Below are 20,210 nucleotides of genomic sequence, written 5' to 3' on the forward strand. Positions count from 1 at the left end.
TGAAGCTTTGGGAGATTGTGGAGGAAGAAAAAGAGGTGGAGGACTCGCATGAGTTGCGAAGGTTGTGAGGCAGTGGTAGTGGTGGCGGCGATGGCGGTGGTGGAGGAGTGCTGGGGAGGGGCGGTGAGTGGAGGGTGTTGCCGGTGGGGCTGTGAACAGTTTGGGCAAGGAGGGGGTTTTTAGTCCCTGCAATAACTTCTAGTGACACGTGGCACTTGCATTTGACAACTCAGCCTCCACCTGACACGTCATCCAGGCAACTTGCTGGCAACCGGTCAGAGGGGTTGATACGTCCACTAATGTTGATGGTTGAAGACTTGGTTGAGGTTTTTGAATGATAAAGGTGCGACATATCCCAATTTAAAATGCTCAGGGGCCGGAAAGAGTATTTAGCCCTATCAAATCAAATATGTGATTCATGTCCACTACAAATGAAAACTATATATTCTTATGACATGGATCATAGTGAAAATTATCAGCAGAGTTTTTCATATCATTTCTCATTTATTTTGTTAGCCATGTAAGCATTTTTCATTAACAAAGGCATAATTAGTTAATATAAGTTTATTTTTGTCAATTTCAAAATTTTGTAGGTATTGATTTTAAGGGTATTTGTAATGTGGTCTGGATCGATTTTGAATTAAAAATTTATCTGATAAAAACACAAATTTTACTTGTGGTGCAGTAGTGTAGTATGGAGTGAATGATTTTTTTTTTTTAGAAAATCTGATCCAATTTCAAGCGGTTTAGATTAGAATGAATTTGTAGTTTTGTAAATTAAAAAAATTAAATATACATAATATGTCTTAATTTCAAATTTTAAATAACTAACTATGAGATAACAAGATTTAAAAATATCTTAAAAAATCAATAGCATAACAATAAAAATAAAATTATAGATTTGTTAAAATAAATAAATCTCATTTTAAATTCATAAAATGTATAATAAATTAAATATATTATAAGTAAAATTTTAAATATAATAATAAAATAATAATATTATAACACATTGTGTCGTTTGGATTGAATTGGATTGATTGTGCGAAGTAAATTCGAACTTCTATCTAATTCATGCGGTTTGCCAAGAGTAGAATCTAATCAAAACTTAAATTAGTGTAATTTTTAGTTTAGATTAGATTGATTAATTTAGATCGATTTAGAATTTTAAATTTTCAATCATCCCTAACTGATTTGATAATTTATTCTAAAAGAAATATTAAGAAACTATTAGAATTTATTATTTTTTGTCACCGATTAGTCATCAATTCAATTTTTTTAGTCTAATTTTTTTAATATAATAATTTAATAATATATTTTATTACATATTTTTAAATAATAATAATCAAAATATAATAAATTATGATCACTCTATGACATTTCTCTTTACTCTTGCGGTTCAAATGTAAGACAAAAAATACTATCCCCCAAGAATTTCTCTATAAAATACATGTTACAAAAGACCAAACAAGAATTATATAACCTTAACAAAGTCAAGTCAACCTCCTTTGTCGTATACTCGTATAATTATAGAGGCTTTCCAAGCAGCTTCCATTTCCGCGTTGAAGCCACAATGAAAATAGTCCTTCTTTTCATCCTGTGTCCCCTGTAATGCTACCTAAGCTGCTTCTACTATTTACCCCTCTTCACCCAAACACATACCCTTCAAGTTGTTATCTTCTTCTTTTGAGTAGTTTAGGTCTGTTATGTTGTGTGATGTATCATTCAAAATTCAGCTGCGTTAGTTTGATTCAGCAGTGTTATTTTGTCTTTTCTGATTTTGTAGGTAGAAGGAACTATGAACAGCTAATCTCAAATTTCTTGTAAAAAGGTTCGACGAGGTTAGGCATTCGCCAATTGGTGATGTGCATATCATTTATTCATCAGGCCGTTGAATGAAGCACGTTTGCCTTTGCCAAACCAAGGGTCTATTTTTTTGTACTTGTTGCAGATGCGGGTTTGAAAATTTAGGGTGAAGCAGTTTCTTGTATTGAACTCTAGTAATGCTAATGCGTCATGTGTTGTGAATTAGGGACGTGCATTGTACAGCAAAATTTGAATGTCTTTCATGTGTTCCAAAGTAATGATCATGGATAAGATGAACCCTTACTGGTTAATTTCTTTCAGCCTTAGAATTGTCCGCTTACGCGTTGTCATTATTAATTGAAGCTTCCAACCCTATTGGACATAAGGCTTGTTCTCTCTCTATCTTGCAGAAGGGTATCCTCGTTACAAGAACTACTTTTATTAATGAGTTTTTTTTATTAATCAATTTTACCCTTTATTTTTTTCATTGGAGGGTCCTTATTACTTGAATATCTAAATATATAATTAAATGTTGCTATACAATTTTCATTTTTGGTGTGGTATAAAAAATTTTATTTTTTATTTGGTTCTGTTAAAATGAACAAAGTAAAAAAAACTACTAATAACTAAGGAATAAAGTCATGAATCATGAAATTTTATAACTTAAATTAGAATTAAAATAAAGAGTACTAAGAGTACTAGAAAAAATAAAAATAATGTAGTTTCATATATTTTTGTTTTTGATATAAAAATATATGTTATCAATTTTTATATATTATTTTTATTTTAATAATTAATTATTAAAATGTCATAAAATAAATTAATAAGGTATTTTTAAATATCTAAATTAAAGTAATAAGATAAAATAACAAATTTATTTGGGTTAATGCATATTTTAGTAATTTTGTTAAAGGGCCTGTAATTATTCAACTTCCATATCTTGGTATAAAAAGAGGGCTTGTAATTGTTCAATTTTGCTAAAGCGATCCATGCAATAGAATACTCTTAAAAGTTTACACAGCATTTTACTATTAGTACATACATTTGAATTTGAGTTTCGAAAGTTAATTGTATTGGTTTAGTATTGGTCTAACCAGAAGGAAAAAAGGTGTAACTACCGCATCAAATGGAAGAGCAACAAATATGGATATGAAAGCCAGTACATGATGGTTTACTAAATTATGCTTGATGAAATAAGAGAGGTCCGAAAGACACAGTTGATGTCTATAAAAAAGCATCCACAAAAATAGTTTGTTTTACAAAAGTCGAGTGTAGTTGAAGCACACTCTTTGGAGACTGCATGAATTGTGCGCGTTCCTGAAAGGTGCTTATCCAGTCGTACCTCATCTGTAACTCCTGACACCATACCTATATTGAGGTAGAACATCAGAACTTGTTGTTTTATGTTATAAAGTGGTGCAGTGTATCTGGATTGGAGGTTAAGCAAATTTTCATAGACATCCTGATAAATGCATCATATGAGTGAGGATTTTACCTGTGTAGGTCAAACGTGTCATGGGTTACACAAGGAGTTGCATGAGAATAGCCACAGAAGGTTGCCAAACCTACTCCCAGGAAACATTGCACAATCCAAAAAGTTGCTGGATTACATAATATGAAACAAAAGGCTGTGGTCTCTCGGCCATTTAGCATTCAAACAAGCATATGTCAAAAGAAACTTAGGTGAACTTGTGAGTCAGTTAGCTATTGGGGAACCGTTGGTTAAGTTCCTCAAGTATTCCAACGCAGCTTGGATGACCTCCATGCGCTTGTCATTATGGTACTTTAGCACCATGTCAACAGCAAGCCTCATACGACTGTAGTCTGTAATTTTCTGCAACCACAAGCGGTTCACTCAGCACATGTTCTAATAAAACTGCAAACAGAATGCTAAAGTCTATGGTGTGTGGGTATACCTCAGCCTCGTACGAGTTCCACAGGTGGTACATTATCATCCATTCGTACAGGCCGCAATCATTGCTATAACAAAAAAAATGTTTTACGTATTTATTTTTTTAAATCTTGTAACACATCATGCTGAATCAAGTGACAACAGTTACACTAAGGGAGTTGTAGATTCTGCAAGACTTCATCATGCCAACAAAATAGAGGGTTGAACAAAGGTATCATATCATAAATAATCATGGATCAGTTAGTCACATATGACTTTAGTTCATAGCCAGCCTAAGGTAACATAAGTAGATTTCGTATTAGGGGTACCTTCCGGGGTCCTGCCTGGTGACCTTAGGCTCCTTTATCTCGTAGTCACTGCACATAATCCTAGGATTTGTCGGTTCATCATACCAATCATCACTGTCCAGCAGCTCCTCCAGAAAGATAGCCTTATGGTTGCATCAGGGCGTACACACAAAGTTCATTATTAACGTTGCTTACCGAATAAAATGTAGTGCAGAAATTAGTTTCAACGTGAAGTGATAGACCATACCACTTTTTTAAGTTGCCGAAGCCGCTTGGGTCTGTCATCTTCTGAGGGAAGGGAGTCCAGGTACACAAGCTGTCTGCGAATGACATCAATCACAAGCAGAAACCAATGTCCATAAAAGTACCGTATTATACATAAATTGTGCCAAGCTTGAGAGGGTTTGTTTTAACACGTTAATCGTGCCAAGCCTTTGTGTTTTAGTTCAAAATCATGTGAATCCTTATAGGGTGGGACGATTTATGTGTTATTTATAATCTAGTGTGCCCTGCAACGATTTACTCTCTATTCCGCTAGGCCATGTATGCATAAGTCGTTCTTCATGTCCCTGGAACGATTTATATAATAGTAGATAGAGGATATTTCCGTTTCAGAATTTGATTTAGGAGAATCCAATAATTTTGATACTGGCTTATTTTATTTAAGTAAAAAATCCTGTCTAATTAAGAAAATAGTTGTCAGGAGACTAGTCTAGTATTATAAACCATTCAAATTATTATTTTTGGTCGTATTATTTCAAGTATTACACAACTATTATAATAAATTATAACATTAAAAATTTCGTTATGATATTGAAAAAAATAAGTATTCCTTAATCATATCGGTATAATTAAAAAAGTGAGATTTAACCAAATGGATAAATATTTTTTTTGATCTTAACGTGACCTTATTTATGTTATGTTTTATTAAAATTAATATTACCAATAAAAAATTTTAAAATATTAATTTATAAAATCACATAATAAATAATATATATTATGAGAAAAAAATTTGGTTCAAAAAATAAAGATAACAATATTTAAAAATATTATTTACAAATTTAACCGTCTATAATTGTTATTAAGTTTAATTATTTATTTATAATAGTGTTTAATTTAAAGCCGAAATAAAAATTTATATTCAAAGCACATTTTATCTTCATGCATAACTTTAACTGATAAAAAATATTTTATTTAATTTTATATTTAACTTTAGAATATTCTTAACTTCTTATATAATAATTAGACATAATACATTACCAAATAAATTAAAACACGTATCAAAAAAATGACCGTTTTATTTTAATATGTAAAAAGTTTAGAAAAAATTAAAAAGATGGAGAAATTATTGAGAATATAGATTAGATAAGTAACTTAAAGAGAAGAACGAACAGCAAGATAAATACAGAAAAGTAGAAACCAAAATAACATAGAGTTAAACAATAAAGCATAAAGATGGTGAAGAATGTGAAAATATCGATATTTATTTTCTTCCATTTTTTTATTTATCAGCAATTTGCAGACTGTGTGCATTTTTTGTTAGAGATGTGTTATTATAGTTATAGGAGTAATAAAACGGTTTTTAATTTAGTGGGAAGTTATTGGAGTTTTCAAAACAAATTTTATGATTATTTTATTCTTATACTTTGCTTTATGAAATAGTTTGTTATTAGGTTAATATTGTACAAAAAAAATTGGACACTAAAATTATAGTCAACATTTTGTATTGGCATTATATATTGTTATAGATATATATATTGTTATAGATGTTAAAAGTTTTGTATTCTTGTGTGTATCAAAAAATGGGGGGTGGTACCTAAGACAAACCGATGTCTAAGTTAGTAAGTTGGGGGTATGCAGATTTAAAGAGTATTGGACTTAGAGATACCTAAGGGGTGTTAGTGTATTTATAGTGGTGATCCAATAACCACCGTAGGAATAGTTTCACCGATATGCGTTGAGAGATTTTAGGGGGAATAAGTGTTATCTGTCATCTATCTTTCGAGCTCGAGCTCGATTTCTTTGAGAAGGAGTCTGTGTTGACCCCAACCTCTTCTATGGACGTCGGTGGATTGTGCATTTTGATTTTATTTGGTAATGGGTCATACTGTTGGGTCAGAATATGAACAAGTGTCATTTGTATAAGTCCTCAAAATTAAAAACTTAAATTGCAAATATAATTTAGACTTTAAGATAAGTTTAAATATTTATACGTGAGCTATAGAGAATTCTTTCCCTCTTTGTGGGATGATGGTTGATCTATAATTCGTCCATAATAAGCACCAAGAGAATGAGTACTTGCAAAAAGTACTACCATTCTCAAGTTAGACTCAGTACTAGAGAATGGAGTATTCAGAGTGAATAGTTATTCTGTGGTCTTAGTATTTTAATAACCACTTCTGTACTTGTTCAAATAGTTCTATTATAGTCGGAATTCTTTCTAACGGATCAATAGATAAATTTGGGCCGAGGTATAGGTTTCATTGGCCGAGATATAGGTAACAGATCAAGACTTGTTCTCCGATTAATAGGTGATCATTATCGAATAACACAGAATAGACCAAATTGTAATGCCCGAACTGTAGCTTGTAGTTGCTGAATTATAGTTACCAGATCACGAATAAATAAATAAACAAAATCAAATTCCTTTTATAAAAGTAAATTATTTTTAAATATTAAAAATAATTAAATTTACTTTACATGAATAACTAAACAAATATGTTTTTATATAAACAAAAATATAGAGTAATTACCCACATTAATGATTGAAATTTTTAAAATTAGAGATTTAGTCATATAAATTTTAAAATACTTAAAACAGTCTCTAATATTTATTTTCGTTGGTTTATTTATTCTATCCCCAATTTGATTCAAAATCGTAACGTATACAATTCTTCAATAGAATTAACAACTATCAAAACATGTTTTAAAATTATTTAACAATTTTAAAACAATCATTTCGATGACAAGAATCAAGTTAAAATGCGATTATACTGTGTCACAGGATAGTCAATATTATGGATTATTTTGCGTGTTTTGAAATTTAAAAGATTTAAATGTTTAATATTAAAAATTTTAAATATGTTTTTGAAAAATTATTAAAACGTGTATTCCATAATTAAAATTTACAACTTCAGAATCTAAAAATTTTCATATAATTTCAAATTAATATTATAAAAGTTAAATTAAACTTCTATAATTTATAAGATATATTGCTGTTCATGAATACTAACATAATCAATAGAGTTTTATCAAAAAAAAAATTTCATAAACCTTTAAAGAGAGAAAAGAGTTTTATACAAAGAAGCGGATGCCATAGCCTCCTCTTCTTTTTTTAATTTTTTCTCTCTTACTTGTAAATTAAGAGCCTCTTTAACATACTTTTAAATCAATTCAAATCAATTAACGCATGAATATATAACTTCTATTTTTTAAAAGATTTCGTTTTCTTTTTCAAATTTCTTGCCAAATTTGTTCGATCTCCTTCGTGCGTTCTCTCTTTGTCTTCGATCTCCTTCTGTTTTTTTTTCGATTTTCATGATTTTTGAAATCAAATTTTGAAATTGTTTTGAAGATAATGGAATTTCAAAAATACACTTAAACGATTACAGAAATACACCCAAAGAATTACAGAAATACACCCAAACAGTTACAGAAATAAACCAAACGATTACAGAAATACACCCAAATGATTACAGAAATACACCCAAAGAATTACAGAAATACACCCAAACAGTTACAGAAATAAACCAAACGATTACAGAAATACACTCAATGATTACAGAAATACACCCAAACAGTTACAGAAATAAACCAAACGATTATAGAAATACACCCAAATGATTACAGAAATACACGTAAAGGATTTAAGAAATACACCCAATATCAGAGGAGAGACGGTATATTTCTTCTTGAAATCTTTTAATGTTTTGCTTGTTAAGGATGAGGCACATGACAGAGACAATCTAGAAAAAAAAACTTAGAAGAACAGTAAACAGTACCTTGAATAATGTTTCTTCGTTTTTTTGGTGATTTTTGATGGAGATTTGTATCTTCTTGGTTTCTTCTACTCTTCGCATGAATCGTAGTTTGTTTCGAATGTCGCTTGAATCTTGACGGTTTGCGTTTTGATTGAGAAAGAAGAGGAAGAGAAAGAGTGTGGCATAATGAACGTGTTGCAAGACGCGTGTGTTGGACGCTCAATTTAAAGGAGTGATGCGCGTATTTTTTTTACTTGGACCAACTTGTATAGCTTATAAGCTAAAAATACTTGTATATGTAGCAGACCTCAAAATCAATTGTGTTAAGTGTACGTTAAAATCAGTTAATAGTATAAAATATACTTTAAAATTTAAAATATATATTAAAATAAAATTAAATTACACGTATATTTATATATAAATAACATTAATGTCTGATTTTTTTAATTTTGATATACACCTAACATTTTTTATAATGAATTTCATTTCAAATTTAATAGTATGATAGCTTCAATTGGAAACGTTAACTAAATTAGTTATATCTTTAAAGTTTACTTCTCGTTACTACTTGTATTACTATATCTACGTTCAAGTATTATTATATTTATGTTTTAAACAACACAACTTAAAAAAGAAAATGATCTTTTTGCAGAAACTAGTAGCAAATCAACTTTAACAATATACTTAAATTCTTAAACCAAAATGTGTATTAAAAGTGTAACTTGTTTAAATATGTAACACAATATTGGCAATATTTTAATTTGGAGATGTAATATATTTTTATTTGATTAATAATTATTTATGTTGTTTAAAAAAATCATCAATTACCTAATACAATCCTTTTTATTATTCTTCTGATTCAAATTTAAGACAAAACCTTAAGAACAAAAAATACTAACCCGTAAAACTTTCTCTTTAAAATACATGTTACAAAAGACCAAACAAGAATTATATAACCTTAACAAAGTCAAGTCAACCTCCTTTCCAAGCAGCTTCCATTTCCGCGTTGAAGCCACAATGAATAAGCTACCTGTGTGTCCTGTAAAGCTACCTGTGTGTCCTGTAAAGCTACCTAAGCCGCTTCTACTATTTACCCCTCTTCAGTCTTCACCCAAACACATACCCTTCAAGTTGTTATCTTTGTTCTTTACTAATAATACTCTTCTATATACATGGCTTCCACCTCTTCTTCTTCATCAACATTATCATGCAAGTATCATGTGTTCCTGAGTTTCAGGGGTGAAGACACTCGCTCTGCATTCACTAGCCATCTCTATGCCGCTCTCACAAGGAAGGGAATCACTACCTTCATTGATGACACCAACCTTCGCAAAGGCGATGTTATTTCACATGAACTTCTCACAGCAATTGAAAACTCTATATTTGCAATTATTGTTCTTTCACCAAACTACGCTTCCTCCTCTTGGTGCTTAGACGAGCTCCAAAAGATCCTTGAATGCAAGCATAAGTTGGGGCAACACGTCGAAGCGGTGTTCTACGGTGTGGAGCCTTCTGATGTCAGGCACCAGAAAGGAACATTCGAAGAAGCTTTCAGGAAACATGAACACAGATTCGGACAAGAAAGTGACAAGGTTAGAAAATGGAGAGATGCGTTAACACAAGTTGCCGGTTACTCTGGTTGGACCTCAAAAAATCAGTAAGTTCACTAATAATCATTCGCTTCATTTTGTTGTTGCTGCAAACTATGTTAACTGAATTATTAGAACACCTCTGAAATTATAGTAGTGAGAAATTTTAGACAATACAAAAATATATGTATATATATATGTACACTACTTGTAAGTAATTGGATTGGCGTGATCCTCAAGTTTCTAGTATGTGGTTAAGAATACTTTAAAAAGAAATTGGAAAGAAAATAAACTTTCTCTTCTTTTGCACAAATTTTGTTGCTTTAATTTTCTTTTATGCCTTGCCAGACTTACAAAGAAACATTTTTCTCTTAATAGGAATGAGGCAGCATTGGTGGAAAATATTTCTCAGAGTATACATAAAAAATTGATCCCAAACTTGCCATCTTCCATGAACAAGCTTGTAGGGATTGATTCAAGAGTGGAACAAGTGATTAGTCACATTGGTATTGGGCTGAATGATGTTCGTTATATCGGCATATGTGGGATGGGCGGCATAGGTAAGACAACTACTGCTAGAATAGTATATGAAGCCATCCAAAGTGAGTTTGAAGTTTCTTATTTTCTTGCAAATGTAAGGGAGACATGTGAGAAAAATGGTATTGTTCAAGCACAAAAAGAACTTGTTGGCCATATCAATGGAAGCTCGAGTAATTTGATAAATGAGCATGATGGGAGGAGAATAATTCGGGCTTCTTTGTGTCACAAAAAGGTTCTTCTTGTTCTTGATGATATAAATGAAGAAAAACAGTTGAAGAATTTGGCCGAGGAGCAAGACTGGTTTGGTTCTGGAAGCAGAATAATTATCACAACTAGAGACATGCATCTTCTAAAGATACATGATGCATATGAAATTTACAATGTTGAAGTGTTAGGGGAAAGTGAATCCTTTGATCTCTTTCATTTGAAGGCTTTTAAACAACGAAAGCCTGCAGAAGAGTATTTGGATTTGTCCAAACAGGCGGTCAAATATTGTGCTGGTCTTCCATTGGCACTTGAGGTGTTGGGTTCCCACCTTTGTGGTAGACCCGTTAAAGATTGGCATAGTGCTCTTGGAAAATTAAAGAGCATTCCACATGTCGACATTTTTGATACGTTGAAAATAAGTTATGATGGTTTAGATACCATGGACAAGGATATTTTTTTAGATATTGCTTATTTGTTCAAAGGACGTTCCAAAGATGGTGTAATAAAAATATTAGAATGGTGTGGTTATCATGCTGAAATTGGCATTTCTACTTTGATCGATAGATCTCTACTCACTATTAAGAATGGTATATTGGAGATGCATGATTTGGTTGAAAAAATGGGAAAACATATTGTAATTCAGGAGTCTCCAAATGATCCTAGCAAGCGTAGCAGGTTGCGGGGTTACGAGGACATCAATCCTGTTCTTACTCGAAACAAGGTAAGTGGAAACTTTTTCACAATTATACGACTATAAAATTAAAATAAGAATTTGACAATGCATCTAATATTCTATCTTCTCAATTAAAGAAATTCTCTCTCTCTCTCTCTCAAAAGATATCAATTCAGTATAATTAATGACTTCTCATTGATGTATTGTGTAGGGAACTGAAGCAACTCATAGCATTGTTTTAGACAATATGAAGGTATATGAAGAACAAAATGAAGTCCATTGGAGAGATTTAACTTTTTCAAATATCTGTCAGCTAAAGCTCCTCATTTTAGATGGCGTGAAAGCTCCAATTCTTAGCTATATTCCTCCTTCATTGAGAGTTTTGAGTTGGATAGAGTGTCCAATGGAAACTCTGCCCTTTATGGATCATTACTATGAGCTTGTTGAAATTTCTGTGTCTTATAGCTCCAGCATTGTACAAGTATGGCATGGAAAAAAGGTGAACCTTTTCGTCCAGAGCTCTGTAAAATTTTTTTGCATTGATCAACGTTTGCAAGGATAGTAATGCTGTGATATTTCTTTATTTTGTTCAGTTTCTGGAAAAGCTGAAGTACTTATATCTGTCTTATTGCCATCGGCTGAAACAAATTCCAGATTTTTCTGAAGCTCCCAATCTTGAAATACTTCACGTTGAATGGTGTGGAGAACTGAATGATTTTCCCTCTTATCTTACATGCCACAAGAGCCTTGTTAAACTTATTTTATTTTGTTGCTCAAGTCTTGAAACTCTTGGGAGTAAATTGGAGATGAGTTCTCTCGAGGAACTAGATCTTAGTTTCTGCACAAGTATGAGGAAACTTGCAGAATTTGGAGAATGCATGAAACATTTATCAGTTCTTTCTTTGTCGGAAACAGCCATAGAAGAACTACCCACAACGGTTGGCTGTTTAGTTGGCCTAAAGGAGTTGCACTTAGACGGTTGCAAAAGGCTTACTTGCCTTCCAGACAGCATTCAAAAGTTAAAATCCCTTACCCTTTTGGATCTTTCTGGCTGCCCAAATGTCCTTCAGTCTTTGCATTTCCTGTCTAGTCTGACCTCATTGGATACTTTGGGATTATCGGGGTGTTTTGTCACATCCCAAGAGTCATGGTCTTTCGATCTTGGCAACTTAGCGTCTTTGACGGATTTAGATTTATCATATAATGATTTTATAAGGGTTCCAATAAATATCCATGAACTCCCCAGGCTTAGATGTTTGGATCTAGACTACTGCCCGAATCTGAAGGTTTTACCAGAGCTTCCGTCAAGTATAAGAGAGCTATATGCACGACATTCTGAATCACTGGATACATGGCATTGGAATGTGATATCAAAGGTGTGTTGTGGCTTTGCAGCATCAGCTAACCATCATTCTTATGGACTTTTGCAAATGTGGGTTGCACAGAAGCAAATAAAGATATTTGGGTTGACCATAGGGGAGGAAATTCCATTGTGGTTTGTCCATCAGGAAGAGGGTAATGGAGTAACAGTCACACTGCCACATAATGAAACCATGGCACTTGCTCTCTGTTTCCGGTTACGCCCAACAAATAGTCGTCCTAAATTTGGGCGAGATTTGTCGGTGATTTGCAACGGCAAGGAATTCATTAAACAAGAGCATTTAACTGCGGCGTGTGAAACTAAAAATTCTCAGCATTTCATCCTTTGCTTGACCAGTGACTATTTTGTTGACCAATTTTGCCAAGACTGTCGCTTTCAACTGGTATTGCCTTGGGACGTTAAAATGAAAGTAGAGAGTTGTGGGGCTCGGTGGGTGTGCAAGCAAGACATCCAAGATTTGAAGAAAAGTGGAACCCAAACATCAAAAAGAAAAGCAACTTTTGATCTCAACTTTTGAAGGCTGTGTTTATTATGTTCATGTCTAATGGATTTTCCACGTTTTTTGTTTTGAATGTTTTTGGAAAAATGTTAAAATGAGTTTCATGGTGTTAAATAAATTAGTAGTACCTTTAAAGTTTACTTCTCTTTACTACAGGATTTACTATATCCATGTCCACTTTCAGTTACACTTTCAATGCACACTTTGGTTTAAGGATTGATGCATCTTGTTGAAATAGTTTTGCTACTAGTTTCTGCGAAAGATCATTTTCTTTTCTAAGTTGTGATGTTTAAATATCACGTAAGATAATTATAGTCATTGGCAATACATTAATTTATTATTCCATTGCACACCTACATCAGTACTTTTCAGGAAAGAACCATTTCACTTTTTTGCTTAATTATTTACAAAAATGATTTAAATCTTACATGCAGTCTTCAATTTACCTTATCAATTTCTACGCGCTTTATTTGCAAAGAAAAACGCTCTTTCTATGCAAAAATCCTTCCTCCTTTTCAAAACATGAATAGTAGTAATAGAAAAAAACAAAAAATGATATTTAATTTGTATCAATTTTTTTTTAATAAAATTGTTAGGTGTATATCAAAGTTAATCATTATATATTTGTATATAAATAAATATGTTGTTTAAGTTTTCAATATATATTTTATATTTCAATATGTATTTTATATTAGTGACTAATTTAATATACACCTAGAATGGTTATTTCATCATATATAAGAATATTGAAATTCTTAAGTACCTTGTAAATAGAAAACAAAAGGATCCTCCATTATTTACAACAACTTTCTTAAGGTCAATTTTGACAAAAAAGAACATGTAAAAGAAGCAAAAACAAAGGAGCAAATCCTCACATTTAGTGCTTAAAATTGCAAGCAAAAGTGTGAGTTTACTTATTACTTACTCTCAGAAAAGTATAAAGGGTTAAATAGTGTAACAATGTAGAATCATGGAACTATAAATAAAGCAATACTGTGTGATCATGTTATTCAAACCAATTTATGTCCAACTGTCTTAGTTTTGTAAGCCACTTATGTGTATCTTGATATATACATGGTTTAGATGGTGTTTCCAAATCACCATCATCTACATTATCAACTCTCTTACCCTTCTCAACAAGGCTGTCATCCTGTCGGCTTCGATGTTGTCTCACCTTCAGGGACAGAAGCCGAGAAACCTCGTGAAGTCCACCCCATTTTTCCAGTGCACGAGCAATATCGTACCGGCCTGCGGCAAATTTCATAAATAACACTCATTTTTCAGGGTCATGTGGATTTTCACCACTGATCTGATGTTTTTGTGGATCCCATACTCAATATCAATAGTGAAAATCAACACATGATGAGTATATGTCATATTTTCACACGTTTTTCTTCCTCATTAGAGTTGAAGGAATGCATGTAAATCTATAGTTTACTGTAAGCAGCGAAATCAAAGTCGAGAGCAGGATATCTCAAACCTACCTGCACGTTCAAATGACTTTCTGCTTGGCATAAATGAAGGATCCATTCCCCAACTCCTTTGAAATCTACTTATCTGCATGAAAAAATGAGTTTCATTATTATTTAAGAAGCAAAAACAATAATGTAATGCATATGAATCAATGACTACTAAAACATCTTTTAGGGACTTATAGAGTAAAGAAAGAAGGAAATGAAGATCTTGCAACTCACCTCATCCTGCAGATTTTCGAGATTGTCCCAGTAACCCTTTGGTTTTCGTTGTTTGTAAGCCAAGGAAAGATTCATGATGGCTGCAATCTTTCTGAATCCACCCATGCGAGTGATAGCCTTCTCAATATCAACTCTTCCGTGTAAACGAAGATGCTTCCTCATCGGCATTAGCCCTTCTTGTCCATGTGCTGCAATGAACTTCACAAGTTCGGATTTTAGTATTTCAATATCCCTTTGTAAGCCTGGAACTTTCGGCCTTTGCTGACATGAACTTTGAACATTGCAATTAGGAGTTTCCACGGCCGAACCATTGTCTTCGTCCTTTTCAAAACCAGACGAAGCAATTTGTTGCCTTGAATTTGTATTCTTCCCACTAGCTTCTGAAGTTTTCAATCCATTTCTGTTCTCAACATAGTCTCTTATTGCTGACAAATTGGATGGTAGATCTTCAAAAATGACCTGAAATGAAATAAGCAAAAGAACCAAAAAGTTTTCAGCAATTAAAACAATTACTATATCAATACTTTTGTTGCTTGGAGATCAATTTTGGACAGTATGGTTGAACCATCTAAGAGACAAACCTCCTCCATGATAGCCTCCGAAAGGAAAGTATCTTTGTGCATTTTTATATCCACAGAGTACTTCAGCAGTGTGTGATGATTTCCTAGTTGTTCAAAAATCCATTTTCCTTGGAACGAATCAAAATCCCCTTCAACCTGTTCAAAACTTATCTCTTGCTCTGAATTTTCACACAAATCTAATACGACTCGAGCATGAAGCACCATATAAAGAAGGCCTTTACACCCTTCCTGCATGTCAATTAAACTATTAAGTTACATCAATCGCGTAGTGTTTAGATGAAACATAATTCATGCCTAACTTGTTCTAGAGATGGCTAAAATCTTAATGATGACTAAACATGGTTCCATACCTGAAGAATGCGGATTCTATTGTTATCTCGTGACAAAATCTTACTGAGTGCTAAATTCGGAATGATCCTGCAACAAATTACATGGATCAATTTGATTGAATATACCAATGCATCTAGAAAATTTTCAATGTGTGGTTTCGGTACATGAAAAACAATAAATGACTCACTCAGGTAGTTTCTCATAGGCAGTCAGAACATTCCATACTTCACAAACAGGAGCTTTAACCGTAATGCTGGCAATAACACATCGATGGACGCCTCCATTTTCCTTCGCATCAAAACACTTTATTAGTTACTTGAAGCACAAGTCATTGTTTTATAATAACTTCATAAAGATTGGTTACCAGAAGGCCATCGAATCTGCGGAGATGAACTTCGTCCACCATGCTAGGCCTATTGAGCCTGCAAACTTTTCCAAATATGCCCCAGTTTCCGGCCACCTCATTGGAAGATACAGGCGAGGAAGGAGAAATTGCGCTGGTGAATATTTCTTTGTTGTTTGCCGGTGACAACCTATCACCTTCACGCAAAGTACCATTTATCTTTTTTATGAATGAACCGTTAAGAGCCATAGAAGTTTCTGGCAGTGAAAGCTTCTGACTCTGCATAAAATCCCTTTCAGCTCTGTAAGCCAAAGCTCGAAGGTTCACAGGAAGATCGGATCTGATAATCCTTTCCAATAAAATAGCTGGGGAATTGAATCTTGGTATCACACTAACTTCATAAGATAGAATAGAAGTTGATGACCTGCATAAACCAGAAATACCACTCTCTATTACATAAGAAAGTTCAATATGTACAAGCATACTTCATTGCATTTTGATCAATACAAAAGAGATAAATACTCAAAACTTGAAAGTCGAAACATTATATATTTCAAAGGAACTACATTGGCAAAATGAAATGAGATAAATACATATAATACACTATGTATATGCATGCACTTACATGAGGCAAGAGTTCCATGAGTTCATGGCAAAGAATTAGAATAAAAAGAATTATTGACATTGAGAAACAATTTTTACCTTGTTCCAGATTTTACAGACCATTTTCCATCAAACTTCTTAAAGTCTCCATCAACCATGGAAAAGCGAAGTTCTCGATCCCATGCCTGAAGCATCATAGAAATCACTACAGTATTAATAATCTAACAGAAAGTTCGCTATTGACAACTAATCTATCAAATCAAATATGTGATTCATGTCCACTGCAAATGAAAACTATATGTTCTTGTGACATGGATCATAGTGAAAATTATTCAAGTCCACTCCAACCCAAGAACTCACTACAATGTATTTGGATACAATAATTGAACAGTGACAGAGGAAGTACTTGCTATAGTATATGATGTGAGCTGAATTGAATCAAATAACCAATTAATAACAAGAATTGGTAACAGATTCTTACTGAACGGATAAATTCTTGAAGATCCAAGACAACACGTGCTTCAATATGCCAATACATTGCTCTTTGGAACCCCCTTTGCTCTAACCATATCCTCCCAGGATATGGACATGGAATTCTCCCACTAAAAACAGCACCAACAAAATCAACACATAATGAATAAGAAAAAGGGATTCAATATGCATGCTTGAAAGTTGAAATTAACATTACCTGCAGACAAGGTTGGGTATGAAATCAGCAAGATGCTCATAATCAGTGAGAACATTCCAAAGAGATTCAGTGTCAGCATTGACAAAGATTTCAGCTTTTATTGTGCGTTCCCTCCATGAAACCACGTGCACCTCACACTGAACCTCACACTCACGCTCTCCATTACGACCCTTTTCATCTTCTTCCCCAAAGTTTCCATCTTTGCCATTGTTGCCACCATAACCGTTGAAATGGCAACTGGGTATTCTCCACTGTGGTCCCCTTCCATGAATAACAGATGAGAAAAGTGAAACAGTGGCTTTAGAATTAGAGTGACCAGTGAAGAGGGTTCTAATTATGTTTCTAGTGTTCTTCGTTAATGGTGATTTGGGAAGGAAGTGAGGTGCAAGGTTGGTGCTTGAAGAAGCACTGTAAGAGCTGAACATCAGAACAGAACAGAACAGGAGAGTGTGGTTTCTGTGAGACACTGAGTTTGCAGATTATTTTGTTTTGTTTTTTTGTTTTTTATTTATTTAATATAATTATTACATGGCAGCATTAACAGTTACTAGTTGCATTGAAGAATTGTAGCCACGAGTTTTTCAAAGGAAGGGGCTTTCATGAACCTGTGGTTGTAACTTCTAACAGCATACATGCTGCCATGGCTACTTTCGTCATTTTATCTGATTTTTTAGTCCATTGCTGATTGCTTTCTAGCAATCTAGCATGTAGCATGTAGGTATGTGAACATTTTAAAGTCAAAACTACAATTGTTTTCTTTTTTCAAATCTTCTACCATCACCACCTTAAACATCGTTAAAACCAGACGAATTTGTGAATTTGGAAAATAATTTTTTAGGCAAATCAACAAAAATTTAGCACTAATTTAACACCAACGTTAATTTTATTTTTTAAATAATGTTATAGACGTCCTTAACATTTTTCGATAAAAATAAGAGTTTATTTTCTCTTTTTTTTTAGTTATTATTCTTTTTTTACACTCGAAATTGGACCTGAATCCAATGAACATATTTTTGTTTTCATTTTGAAAGGCATGCTTTGGCGAGACAAGCAGTCAAGCTTTATGAGTTTTAACTTTTAAGTATTTGATTTTTATTACAAGCTTAAAAAAAAATTCTTGTGAACTTTAATAATAAAAAAACTATAATGTTAAAAAATATAACGAAATAAATTGCATTAAGAAAGATTAAGTTACTAAACATTACGTGCTATATTAATTTGCTCAATGCTTCTTCCTTACATAATCATGTATGATTCAAAATGCAGTAGTACACAGCAAACATCAATGTTCATAAGTTAATTGATTCAACATTTAACCTAAGATTTTCTACAAATACAACTATACTTCCATTAGCATAAGTTTTTTTCCTTAATCAAATAGATTAGACAACCTCTAATTTTAGATATTATAAACTCGCTCACACCAATGTTATACGCAAGATACTTAAGGATTTCATTCACTACTTAGCCTAACCGAGTCTCGAATCTAGATGCACTTGCATAAACTTTTAAATTAAAGTGTTTTTTTTTTTTGTCATGGTTGGAATCTTTCTTATTGCAAACTCTATTGCCTTTCTTCCATATGCTAAAAGCCCAACAATTGAGTCCATTAAGGAGTATTAAAAACATGTTTTCATTTATAAAAAAAAAAAAACATGTTCTCATTTTCTATATAAGTTTAAGTTTGATACATTAATAATGTGAAATATTTTACACATTTCTCTAATTAAGTTTAATTTGTCTTTCTAAAAAATTTCTCTCCGGTGATTTTTGGTCGAATACTAATTAGTGTAATGTTAAATAAAATATTTAGAAAGTTGTTAAAAAACATGAGCCTATAGCCCAAATGGCCCAATTGAAAGTAATAAGAATTAAGATAAATATTGGACCAAGGTCCAAAACAAAAATTGGACCAAAAACCTGTCCTGAAATAATATTATACAAATAAAAAAATGTGTGAATAGTGTTACCAAAAACATATATATAAATAGAACTCCTCCACTCCAACAAAAATAGAATTCCTATAATTACTAACAATTCTGTCACAAATTCTCCAATTATCCTACCCAAAATCCTATGCACATTATTCGTTACAAAAGTCTTTTACATTACTATTCTATTTTTTTGGGTGTCTTACTCTTTTTTGTTGTCTACATTACTATTCTATAGGATACTGAATTATCTTTAAACAAAAGTATCCTAATATTTTGTAATTAAACACTGAAATAAAACAAATGAAAATAACCCGTATTCTTGATTAGGGTTGTATTAATTATTACCTGGAAGTTGGAATGGAAAACTTTATCATTTAAATAAAATTTTAATTTTGATGCACTAATAGTATAAAATATTTTACACCAATATTCAATTACATCTGTTCTTTTTATGACTATTCATATAGTCAATATGAAAAGTAGTTATTTTTGTTACTATAATATTATATAATTAGATGCACATGTAAAATTACTTTATATTAGTGCGTCAAAATTAAATTATTTAAATGATGCTACTATTGAAACAAAACTTTAAAAATAATTATTACGAGTTTGATTTCATTTCTTTCGATAATCAATATAAATTTATAAAATTATTCTAAAAAAGTGTACACACAGTTTCTTTCCTCCGTTAACTTCTCACCTTTTGCTTCAACTATATAAGTTCAATCACCAATCAATCATAATTTCAAGATCCACCATACATGCAAGTCACTAATTGACAGGTTTTGATCTCATGATGATTTAAAATAAAAAAAAAACACCAAGATGTCTTTTAGATTCTCATAGGAAGTGAAGATATACAAAACCTAAAGAGGTAAAGAACGAAGATGTTGCATCTGTTTTAGACCTATGCAATTAACATATATTTGGGGTGCGGCAACTTACATATGTTTAGGCCTTTATAGATTATGGTACAATACTAACAACACACAATGTCTTAAAAATCTTTTGTATGCCTCCAACATTATCCGTGGGATTATTCAGGACAATGTTGTGAGTTAATTTGTTGTATCTATTTGTGTTGCATATGAATCATATTAATGAACGTTAGACAATAAGTGGGACTATTTGTAGTGATGTATTAATTAACCTTTTTATAAACT

The 20,210-nt window shown here is 32.3% G+C and overlaps 2 protein-coding genes across 2 annotated transcripts; one reads left to right on the plus strand and one right to left on the minus strand.

The window, feature by feature from the left end:
- The first annotated feature begins 8,822 nt into the window (after positions 1-8,822).
- Positions 8,823-13,011, plus strand: LOC112707980 (TMV resistance protein N). The gene is made up of 4 exons (XM_025760048.3): positions 8,823-9,639; positions 9,950-11,039; positions 11,203-11,490; positions 11,585-13,011. The coding sequence occupies exons 1-4, from the start codon at positions 9,155-9,157 to the stop codon at positions 12,887-12,889; spliced, it is 3,168 nt and encodes a 1,055-aa protein (XP_025615833.1). The 5' UTR covers positions 8,823-9,154; the 3' UTR covers positions 12,890-13,011.
- Positions 13,012-13,854: 843 nt separating this feature from the next.
- LOC112707982 (uncharacterized) lies at positions 13,855-17,769 on the minus strand. The gene is made up of 10 exons (XM_025760050.3): positions 17,111-17,769; positions 16,904-17,024; positions 16,522-16,607; positions 15,841-16,243; positions 15,664-15,764; positions 15,497-15,563; positions 15,147-15,374; positions 14,566-15,024; positions 14,356-14,428; positions 13,855-14,119 (listed from the first exon to the last, which is right to left on the minus strand). The coding sequence occupies exons 1-10, from the start codon at positions 17,533-17,535 to the stop codon at positions 13,878-13,880; spliced, it is 2,205 nt and encodes a 734-aa protein (XP_025615835.1). The 5' UTR covers positions 17,536-17,769; the 3' UTR covers positions 13,855-13,877.
- Positions 17,770-20,210: the final 2,441 nt, after the last annotated feature.

The sequence above is a fragment of the Arachis hypogaea genome, chromosome 8 (assembly GCF_003086295.3).
Source record: "Arachis hypogaea cultivar Tifrunner chromosome 8, arahy.Tifrunner.gnm2.J5K5, whole genome shotgun sequence".
Classification (NCBI taxonomy): domain Eukaryota; kingdom Viridiplantae; phylum Streptophyta; class Magnoliopsida; order Fabales; family Fabaceae; genus Arachis; species Arachis hypogaea.